At 41.8% G+C, this 12236-nt stretch overlaps 1 protein-coding gene across 1 annotated transcript in view; it reads left to right on the top strand.

Annotated features, from left to right (window-relative positions):
- The window catches only part of LOC124616718 (kinesin-like protein KIF14), a 250548-nt gene extending 239304 nt beyond the window's left edge, over positions 1-11244 (top strand). The window contains exon 17 of the mRNA XM_047145078.1: positions 10604-11244. Within this exon, the coding sequence (XP_047001034.1) occupies positions 10604-10983 (380 nt within the window). The 3' untranslated portion in view covers positions 10984-11244. The remainder of the gene's footprint in view (positions 1-10603) is intronic.
- The last annotated feature ends 992 nt before the right edge of the window (positions 11245-12236 follow it).

Raw genomic sequence — 12236 nt, 5'->3', positions numbered from 1 at the left:
TCTTCTTTGAGGACAGCTCAGAGCTAGGATCCCTCTAGCATGCCTTCCACTGACTCCAAACCACCACCTTTTGCGTCTTCAGTAGTGTCAAGTGGGAGATCATTGGAATGCAGGGTTGATGTCTGATAAAAGCTGGTTCTTTATCAGTGCCAGTGATGGCTGTGTGTCAGTTAAGAGAAGTCCAGTTGAGGACTTGCAACCAACCTGTCTGTGTGCTAAACATTCTGGGCCTACACATTGAGTTATGGTATGCAGTTCAATTTTGTATGACAGCTGGAGCACTCTTGCGCTTATCGCAAGAACCCTTACTGCAAATGTGTGTGTCAAATTGGCTATTCAGCCTGTTGGGCTGCCATTCATGAGCAGCATCCCAAGACGTCCCCCCTCCCCTCCTGAACAGGATAATGCTTGTCCACATACTGCTGTTGTAACCCAACATGCTCTACAGTGCGTCAACATGTTGCTTTGGCTCGCTCGATCCCAAGATATGTCTACAGTCATGAACATAAGGGACAGCATTGGACAACTACTCCAGCGTCATCCACAAAAAGTATTAACCACCTCTGGATTGACTGCCCAAGTGCAATAGGCATGGAACTCATTTCAGAAACAGACATCCAGCACCCGTACAACACAATGCATGCATGTTTGCATGCTTGCATTCCTCAGTCTGGCAGTTACACTAGTTATTAATGTACTGGCATTTCACATTTGCTATAGCTTATCTTGTGCACATTTAGCTGTGATCTTGCAATGCTAATCACTTACATATGTTACCTAGACAAATGTATTCCCAAAATATGATTACTCTATATTAATTATTTTTTGGTGTTGCAATTTATGTCAGTCAGTATAGTTGCTGTAAAATCAGAACAGCTCCACCACATTTCTACATAATAAGTCATGAGAACCCTGTTCAGTTAGCCTCTTCTGTATTCTCATCATTGTTGCATACATCAACACATATTACATTATCGTCTTGGTTCAGCCCCCAGAATATGAATGACAATGATAGTTCTTTTTACTTTTCTGGTAATAAGTTACCATTGTTCATATACCTATGATTTGGAAATCCATGCATCTCCAAGACAGGCCTGAGATTCAAGGAATATTTATTTCCTGTCGCTGCAGTCACCATCCCATGCCAGACACAAGTTGTCCCTAACCACATGCAAATTAAAAACACCCCAGCACAATACCTGTGCCATTATATTTGGCATTTTCTTGTGTAACTTTTAGTTGCGAGCATCATTTGCTGGTAAGAAGACACAGATATACACACCACTCCACATCACGCATTTTTTCATTGTGACAGTGCATTTTGATATTCTGTATGTCTTTTACTGATCTAAGGAAGACTGTTCCAACCCTCGGATGCTTTCTAGCACCAGTAGCTTCACCAGTATGCATGGTATACATACTACAGGCCACTGATCATGTGGCCCTATTCCATTGCATTCATGCACGTTCTATTACATGCGTGGCCCGTTTGGCCATTCTCGGCCGCAAGCACTTGGTGAGGGCATAAAGTTGCACGGGCTACAGTCGCCCAACTGACTGCCCGCACATCAGCTCTTTGCCCGTCTCTGCCCAAAGGGTTGCACTTACGCTGCAACAGCCTGATCTAAAAGGATTCTCCTGTGGCAACAAAAAAAAAAGTTACTTTCCAGTTCCTCTTGCGTATAGAAAATTTTTCAGAATAGTATCTTCTGTGTTCCAAGTAAGGACTCAGCATTAGCTTGGAATTCATCAGGCTGAACTTTAAAATCTGTCGAGTTACTTTTTGCATTTTTCTGGATTCTGAATTGCATTGTCTGATTGAAAGTGTCCAAACTTTCCACATGTCTCCGTTTGTGTTATGCAGTATCCATAGTTGACATTGTTTTAAACTCTCACAGCTTTAGCAGAAACAATTTGTCTACAACAAACACTCCAGAATGGAATGTTGTCTTCCTTTCACACAGCACTGGATGGCATAGGCAGGTCATGCAGGTTTCACGAGTGTAGTGACATTTATATGGCTGGGCTGAGCAAGTGGAACTATCTGAACAGGGCTTGTTGTAGTCTACAAAAAGAAATCCAATAGTGTGATACCAGGCAAAGAGAGAGAATTACCCTACAGCCTACCTTTTCCTTACCCAGTCACCTGTAAATAATATAACTAGAGCCATGGTATGCATAGTTCTGCTGGAGGAGAACATACACTGTAGGTTCACTATGTAAAGCAGCCTGCATATATGTGCTTACCAAAAGGAAACAGTCGTGTAATGGTATGCACAATTTGGATAGAATTGAAAGTCCCGATACATTGGACAGTTGGAATCATTGTATCTATCATCAAATCAGGAAGCAGTGGCAAATATCGAGGAATTTCACTCTTGTCCCATGGACTTAAAGTTGATGAAGAAAATTACTGAAAGCTGTTTAAGAAAGGTAATTGAACCACACCTTCAGAAAGTATTGTATCGGTGTGGAAATAACAGAGCAATGACCTTTTTTTCTGTTGGAATGATAATGGAAAAACACTGGGAGAAAGGAAGAGATATCTTTGTCTTCCTAGATTTAGAAAAGGCATATGGCAGCTTGCCAAGAGACAAATTGAGGGAATATTATGGTGAGCAGGAACATGGGTTCAGATAGGAGATGGTTTCTCTCACTGGTTTGATATAATATAGGAGTGAAACAGAGTAACGTATTGTCTCCACTCCTATTCATTGCTGTGATGTTCATCACAGTAATGATAATGAAAATAAAATCACAAGCTGTGGCGATGTGGGGAAGCAGAGGTACAACAGAAATTAACTAAGTGGAACCACCAACTGAAGCAGTTTATCTTAAAAATCTGCCACCCAAAAACAATTGTGAGGTCTGTCAACAGACAAAGGTTGCATGTGAACAATATTCTGGAGGGAGAAAAACTAGAAAATGTTGATCGCTCTAAGTTCGTACCCGGGAGTACTGTACCTTGAGACACCAAGCCTTCACAGATTTCACCAGCAGAAATGAGAAAATAACTCCCTTTTACCAAAAGGTTCAAGAGAATGGCTCAAAAAGGAACTTAAAAGCAAGATACCTAGAGGTGGAACGAATGTAGTTTGAGACAGAAAAGTTTACCTGGACAGCCAAAGATGGGTAACCACTCTTATACGACACATAGGAAACAGGAATTGTTATGATTTACAACAAATGTTGAGCTCTGCCTTAAGTCATCAGGTGCTCAAGTCTTCATCATTAAAAATATTTAATGTTCCAAACATACACAATGTAGGTTTGTAAAAAAATCATAAAATGTGTCAAAGTTGTCTGTTGAATTGTTGCAACTCTGATGATAGCATTTTGGTCTACGACCCTATTACTTCCTCAGTTTTAGTTTCAGCAGAATGTATTTTTTTGTACACACAGATGTGCAATCATTTTGTGAACTACTTAGGAACAGCCACTCATGTGAAATGGAGTTTTATTTTCATTGCACTTTTATATCACTTGCTTGCCAGTTCTGCATTGTGTGCATTTATGATTAATTAGTGTTCTCTGTTGACACACCAGAGATATGCTTCCAGCCTCCACAATACTCTCTGAAGATGGAGACTTTTATATCCTCTTTGTTCAGGTAGAACTATATCTGATAAGGGCCTATGAACTTGCAGTGCATTCTCCATAGTGGAAATTTAAAGTTCTCTAGAACAGGAGAGTTGTTGTTGTTGTTGTTGTTGTTGTTGTGGTTTTCAGTCCTGAGACTGGTTTGATGCAGCTCTCCATGCTACTCTATCCTGTGCAAGCTTCTTCATCTCCCAGTACCTACTGCAGCCTACATCCTTCTGAATCTGCTTAGTGTATTCATCTCTCGGTCTCCCTCTACGATTTTTACCCACCATGCTGCCCTCCAATGCTAGATTTGTGATCCCTTGATGCCTCAGAACATGTCCTACCAACCAGTCCCTTCTTCCTGTCAAGTTGTGCCACAAACTTCTCTTCTCCCCAATCCTATTCAATACCTCCTCATTAGTTACGTGATCTACCCACCTTATCTTCAGCATTCTTCTGTAGCACCACATTTCGAAAGCTTCTATTCTCTTCTTGTCCAAACTGGTTATCGTCCATGTTTCACTTCCATACATGGCTACACTCCATACAAATACTTTCAGAAACGACTTCCTGACACTTAAATCTATGCTCGATGTTAACAAATTTCTCTTCTTCAGAAACTCTTTCCTTGTCATTGCCAGTCTACATTTTATATCCTCTCTACTTCGACCATCATCAGTTATTTTGCTCCCCAAATAGCAAAACTCCTTTACTACTTGAGAAATATTTTTAATAGCTTATACAAGGGACAGTTAATAAAATCTCATGCTGTTGCGGTGATGTGAGGAAGAACACACACACACACATTTATTTTTTTCTTTTCAATATCCTTTTACTGTTCTTCAGTATAGTGTCCCTACTTTTCTGTGACTGCATCCCAATGTCTTGGAGAGACTATTATTCTGTCCAGGACTCCACTTCTGTTCATCTGACAAATGGCTCAATTAATGGTGGTGGATGTGGCAACACTTTCCATCCATATTCACACAGTTTTGGGGCTACAACATTGCCGATATGGTGGCGACCATTGTCATTGGGAGAATGAGTGGCCCAGCCTCGGGCAACTGAGGTTGGGTTTTGTACATTTTTCTGCACATTTTGCATGAAGTTACAATAATACACTGCTGTGACACTTTTTCAACATGGGGCTCTTATGTCGTGATGATTCCTGGGTGATCATAAGCAAAAATCATCATTTGATTGAGCATTTCGAAACTGTCTTTGGACATGGATAATCTGAAGCTCTTCACTCACCGGATTGTGATTTCAACGCTGGTTCACAGTCTCTGATGCATTTTTCGTCAATAGCAACAATTTGACAGAAGAATCCTTGACCTTCATGGTCGAATCGTTGTTTTAGCAAGTTTGCATTGTCCAAATGTTTCTGCCCTCAGGGGCTCAGCATTTGTGTGCTGGGTACAGGCTTGACAACCCCTGGGTTCCTCAGCTGGGGACTGGTAAGAGCCACGAGCCCCCTTTCACCATAAGCTCTGGGCGTGCATCAGCGACCACCATGCAGCACGGCGGTGGTACATTGTGTGTCTCAGGGAATGGAGATACTGGCTAGACTGCTCGGATCGTGAGAATAGTAAAAACTGCTATAAAAAAACACCTCAATCTCAAGATGTGCTGTGCACTGATGGGATGCATGGCTGTTGAGGTGGAAAAGTCGTTAGCGGGCAACCACAGGGGAACCTGCCACACCTCAGTTGCATAAGGCGTACTCAGGCAGATGGGGGTCTGTCTGAGTAGACCCTTGTTTCCTTAGGCTGCTCGTGGGGCCAAGATGGAACCCTGGAAATCGTCTTCTTCTCCTCCCAGTGTGAAGAGTTTACTGCCTGGGAGTATTCACACCCATTTATACGAGAGAATGAGAGAGGCTAGTTCTCCTGATAGTAAGAATACTTTAGGCTTCAGTAACAGGGCACATGGAGTCATGTATAACAATGTGTTTCTGGTGATAAAGAGGAAGGAGGCAACATTTGAAAAAGTGTCCCCCGTCTATATATACAAGGGTTTGGAAGGCCTTACTGGCACCTCAAAATCTATAAAATGACTTCATAATGGCTCATTGTTGGTTGAAACTAACAGGTCAAAGCATGTGGAACTTCTTCAGAAATTTCAGAAACTGTGTGAATATGATATCACTATTGAGATGCACATCTCTCTCAACTCCAGTAGGGGCATTGTCACATGCCGAGACATCAAGGACATCAAGATAGCAGAACTAAAGCAAGAATGGGCATCCCAGGGGATAATTGATGTGGAACAACAAACACGAAGGAATAACGGAGAAACTAAAGAGACAGTCACATTCAAATCTCCAACACTACCTGAACATATTATGACAGGGCTCCTTCGACTTGATGTTTGGCCTTACGTTCCAAATCCTATGCAGTGCTATAAATGCCAGCATTTCGGCCATTCAACCATGAGTTGCAGAGGTGAAGCAATCTGTGGGAAGCGCAGAAAAGCCGCTCATGACATTGGGACTGACTGCTCCAGCAATCTACGTCAGCAGCTGTGGGCACCACCCAGTCTGGAGCCAAGACTGCCCTGACTTTGCTGAGGAACATAAATTACAGGAAATAAAAGTGAACAAGAGGACCCACTATGCCAAAGCCAAAAATAAATATAATACAATGAAATCCCCCTGTCTTTGCTGCCTCATATTCTTCCATGGTGCAGAAGCCTTCCCAAGGGGGACACTTCTAAGCAGACGATGTCTGGTGTGCCTGGATCCACCACATGCACCTGTACTTGCATGTGTACATGTGAAGGGGAGAAGACTCGGAACAAAGCAATCCAGGGCAGCTGTGCCAGGAGAGACCAGCAACAGTTCCACAGTGAGCATCCAGAAGGTATGAGAAAAGCAGAGTGCCTCTCAGCTCCCCCTTTCCCCTCTTATCTTCGAAGGGACAGGGTACAGGGAAAGGCTCATGACGTTCGTAACGAAAGCTGTCTCAAATGCCATCAGACATCATTCTTACCTGTCTGACTGATGAGGAGGAAATCATAGGAGTTAGATGCCTTCGATCCAGGCAGCCCCTCCACTCGCCCTCATTCTAAAAGTGTTTCACCTCCTCAGTGCAAAGGTAGCAGTAAATTAAAACCACTTTGATGAAATGGCTCCCATCCTACAGTGGAGCTTAAAGGGGTTCAAGATGCATGTGGAGGAACTCGTCTCTTATCTGAAGATAGACCACTGTGTCTGTGTCTTCAGGAGACTAATTTCCATCAATCGTACACCCCTGAGCTAAGAGGCTGTATCCTACACAAAAAGGATGACCTGAGTGGAGAAGAAAAGGCTTAGGTGTTTTCATTAGTACTGACTACCACTCCTCACCTCACTCTCTCTCACGACGACTTTCAAGTAGTTGCCATATCAGTTGCACATACATCATCCATTGACAATTTGTTCCCTTTACTTGCCCCCATGTGATATGCTCAATGAAAAGGCTCTAACCAACCTTATTACCTAAGCTCACCCCCCCCCCCCCCTCCCCTCCCCTTTCATCCTCTGTGATGATTTTAATGCACACAATGTGCTTTGGAGCTCTGCAACTACCTGCCACAGATGTAAAGCAATTGAGAGGCTTCTCGTGTCATCATGTGTGTACTTGCTAAATACAGGACAGAGCAGACATTTCTGCACAGCAACTGGGTCGTTCTGTCATTGGTCTCTCACTTTGTTCCCCAGCTCATGCTCACACTGCTCAATTGGAAGTGGTCGATGACTTGTACGGAAGTGATCACTTTCCGATCTGGATTCATCTGCCAGATGGAGAGGAATTCTAAAGGAAACCACCGCGATGGGTGCTCGGTAGAGCAGACTGGACACTTTATACCCAGTTTGAACATTGTGCCAATGTCGAGGCATGGGGGGATCACATTACCAAAGTGATCCACCACATCGCCGCAGCATCCATTCCACAGACCACGGGACGACAGAAGAGGCAACCTGTTCCTTGGTGGAGTGACAAATCCCATTCTGGAGTCAGGACTAGGCGTGCAGCTCTGGGTTGGTTCAAGTGTCAGCCAAATAGAGAGAATTTTGCAGTCTATCAGGTGGTGAGGGCAAAGTGTCGCCAAATTACTTGAGAGAGCAATAAGAGGTCGTGGCAACAGTTCCTGAACATCATTAATAGTTCTATGAAGAGTTCTGTTGTATGGGAGAATGTCAGGAAAATTTCTGGGAGAGGAGGGAGGTGCCTCTTGGCTGCTGTGATGGGGAACAGCACTATCTAAACAAATCCAAGGGACATTGCCCAGATGATGATAGCCTATTTTACCACAGTTACAGCAACCACCAGTCAGGATCCAGGTTTCCAGCAACATAGAGCAGTTGCTGAGAGGTGCAGTTTTGACTTCTGGTCCATATCTGATGAAGATTACTACTGCCCATTCTCCATGTGGGAGCTGGATTCTGCATTGTCTGCAGCTCGTGACACATCCCCTGGTCATGACAGAATCCATTACAGCATGCTGTGGCACCTCAAAAGGTGAAACAAAGATATCTTCCTCGCACTTTTTAATGCTGTTTGGGCATCAGGTCACTTTCCCAACTTGTGGCATGAGGCAATTTTAATTTCTCTCTTAGAAGCTGTAGTTTTGGCCTCACTAGTTGTGTAGGAAAGACCTTGGAGCGGATGGTCAACCTCTGCTTTACCTGGACCTTAGAATCCAGGCACCTCCTTATCACTTTCAGTGTGTCCCCGTTATGATGCTACTTGGAGACATCTTATCATTTAGCAGCTTCACGAATGGGGTTTCCGTGATTGTCTTCCCATTTTTATTCAGTCCTTCCTCTCACCATGATATTTTAGATACTGAGTCGGTGATGTCCTGTCTGATCGCTTTGAGTAGGAGAATGGTGTCAATCAAGGTAGTGTTTTAAGTGTGACTCTCTTTGCCATAGTTGTTAATAGCATTACATCCATAGTGAAAAGTCCTGTCCAGTGTTCTTTGTTTGTGGCTGACTGCTCTGTGTTTTGCTCTTCTTCAAGCCTCGCAGTGACAACATATCAGTTGCAACCAACTCTTTGACATTTGTATGAATGGGGGCAGAAGAGTGGTTTTAAGTTTTCCACTGAGAAGTCTGTGTGTGAAACTTCCTGGCAGATTAAAACTGTGTGCCAGACTGGGACTCGAACTCGGGACTTCTGCCTTTTGCAGGCAAGTGCTCTACCTGGTGGAATTAAAGCTGTGAGGACAGGACGTGAGTCGTGCTTGGATAGCTCAGTTGGTAGAGCATTTGCCTGCGAAAGGCAAAGGTCCCGAGTTTGAGTCTCGGTCCGGCACATAGTTTTAATCTGCCAGGAAGTTTCATATCAGCACACACTCCACTGCAGAGTGAAAATTTCATTCTGGAAGTCTGTATGTGTTCTTTTTAACTGTTCTCGTTTCATTTTAAATTTTGAAGGGATTCGTTTGTCCACTGGGGCATTCAGAACAAGCCCCATACCAAACACCTGTGCCGAGGTTGGTGAACCGCCACTTCACATCAGGCGATGGTTACTTACGATGCACCAGGCGTATAAAATACTGTCCATTCTATACACACCCGCCTAGCATACCATTGCTCAGACTCCACTGGAAAGGCTTTTTTGTAACCGGCATTAGGCAGCAAGGCCCTATGGGATTCTTTCTCAGGATTGCCTTCTTTGTTACCTTTGTTTTCTGTGCTATTTTATCTTCCTGCTTTGTGTATTTTACCAACACTCATCTCAATCGGTTTTTGGGCGGACACTGAAGACCTTGCTGCTGTACACACCATACCAACATCTCTAATCCACTTCAGAGCTTTCTGCTTCTTTTCAGCAGTCAAAACGTGTGGGACCCATCTCGCAGAAATTTTTCTTTTCTAAAAGTCATTATTCAGAATATGGAATACTGATGGAGGAATTCCTGTGGCTTCAGAGAATTCCTCACAAGCCACATTGCGATCTTCTGCAACATATGCCACAAGTCTCACACTTCGTTCATCTGTTGACAGTTTTGACCTTTTTGGGTCTTGAATTATTGTGTATGCTCATACGGCCACCATGAAAATGATTAACCCAATGTTTGAAAATGTTCGGTGGTCCACTCTAAACTCATCACAAACTCTACTTAACACACTGTGGATTTCTGTCAGGTTTTTGCCGCATAAAGTTTCGATCTTGATGTACGACCTCTGATCTTCAACAGTCACAGTACCCGAGACCCTTGCAGGGTCCATTTCTACGTCTTGTCAATTTTATGTTAGAGTACACAGCAAGAAAACAAAAACAAGTGCTTCTTCCTCAAGCTCCCAGCTACGTATGACTTGATTTTCATCAGTGTTGCATCAAACAACACACAGTAATACCACCGTGTGAATTATTTATGAAACATCCCTTGTAAAAATAGTGCCACTTCATTCTATTTGTCTTGTACTGTCAGTACTGACATTTATTGAAGTGTTTCAGAACTTTTAGTAATGTACTGTAAGCTCATCAGTAACATATGGTGCAGGGGTGTCCAACCTTTTAGTATGCCTGGACCTCACAGGAAGAAGATGAGTATTTTTGGCCGCACATAATATACTTAACACTAACAATAACTGCTGGGGGAGGGGGGGGGGGGGGGGAGTTGGACCAATGAGAGAACAATACCATGTGGTGTGAGTTTCAGATTGAAAATATTCAATTCATTGTAACTTTACATAAATGTAATTTTTTTTTCTCTCCTGATCATGTGACTTATTGGGCCGCATTGGTACTTGCTTTCGGCAGCATGCGGGTTGCAGGTTGGACACCTCTGGTTTAGTACAAACCATGAAGGTATGCAAATAATATTATGAGATTTGAATGCACTAGGGTACATGAATGAATGAAGACAATAGTTGAAGAAGGTTAAGTATGAATATTTCTAGCAAAATAGTGAAATGCTATTGAAGAGATGAAAACTTTTTAGGTGGCTTCCAAAGTAAAAGTGAAGCAGCTGAATATTGTGTTTAACAATAATTCTTTCATTTTATTTTTAATTTCTGTTTCAGCTGGCAGCAGTAATTATGACGTCTTTGAAGATGTAAGCAACAATTTGCAACAGATTGATCAAGCTGTATCCAATTTAAAACAGCTGTTTAGAGATACAGTAAACAAAGATGTTGAAGAAAATGTTAATCTCTTGAGTAACACTGTGGCAAAGCTGAAATCACTTCTGATGATTAGTGATGGTGAAAATTTCTGGCAGGATTCTTCCATGTCAAATACTGTGATAAAGGTTGAAAATCAGTTAGAGAAAATAGATACATCAATAAGTCCTTCAGAGACATGGAGAACAGAAAGGAAATATGATAGGCATCACCATGTAAGAGTAAAAAAGTCGGTAAGATTCATCTTTACGGACAGCCAACAGGAAATAGAAGATAGCTGATAAATTCCTGGCCTGTATTGTTAACTGAAAATTTGCACATATCAGATAACTGTCATGCTTGTAGTTTTAACTGTCAGGAGGACTGTACAGCATTGAAAGTGATAAAGTTAAAACAGTCGTAACTTATTTTTCTTAACTCAACTGCAGAGTGTTATTTTTGTGTGCATATCTTCTGGTAGATCTGGGACAGATTTTCCCCATCAGTGACTTTGTATAAAATGTACAAATAAAAATATTCTTTTAATTACTTTCATTCTTAAATATTTGCTTTACTGTTGATTGTCTATTTTTGACAGAGCTTTGAAAGAGCTAAGTTGAAACACAGTCCCTGGGGTAGGTGAAATTCCCTCAGACTCATTGAGGTCCTTGGGAGAATGTACCATGACAAAACTGTTCCACCTGGTATGCAAGATATGTGAGACAAATTAAAAACTCTCATACTTACAAAAGAATGTAATAATCCCAACTTCAAAGAATGCAGCTGCTAAAATATGTAAATATTATGAAAACATAAGTTTAATAAGTCGTGGTTGCAAAATACTATACTTAAAAAGGTATGGAAAGACTGGTAGAATCTGACCTACTGATAATCAGTTTGGGTTCTGGAAAACTGTAGGAACACCTAAGTTAATACTGACTCTATGACTTACCTTATAAGATAGACTAAAGAAAGCAAAACCTACATTTATAGCATTTGTAGAGTTAGAGAAACTCTATGATACTTTGACTGGAGTACAATCTTTGGAATTCTGACAGTATTAGACATCAAATAAAAGGAGCAAAAGGTTAGATAAAACCTGTAGAGAACCCAGCTTGCAACTATGAGTCAAATAACATTAAAGGGGAGTAGTAGTTCAGAAGAAAGAGAGGCAAAGTTAGAGCAGCATATCATTGAAAGTTACCTGCAGCAGGTTTTTATTCACAGGTGCACACTTTCAAACACACTGGCTATATTCTCGTTATAGTAGTGTTTTTCATTTTACTGTCAAGTTAGTCTGTTTTCCACATAAGGCTTTTTCTTACATTCTCTGCTTCCCTTGAATCTAAGCCCATCACATTCTTAGATATGTAGGTGGTGCAAAACAATATTTGAGCTTTTTATTTAGTGGTAAAAGTCTTGTATCTAGCACCTTTGAATCATTCAACACAGTGCTCAAGGTGGGTATTTGTCAGAGTGTGTGTATACATTATTTTTTTCACTGTATAAATACCAGATGAAATGAATGACCAAAATTGAAATCTGAAGTAGTATA

The sequence above is a fragment of the Schistocerca americana genome, chromosome 5 (assembly GCF_021461395.2).
Source record: "Schistocerca americana isolate TAMUIC-IGC-003095 chromosome 5, iqSchAmer2.1, whole genome shotgun sequence".
NCBI lineage: Eukaryota > Metazoa > Arthropoda > Insecta > Orthoptera > Acrididae > Schistocerca > Schistocerca americana.
The sequence above is the reverse complement of the archived record's forward strand: the minus strand, read 5'-3'. Positions and strand labels throughout refer to the sequence as shown.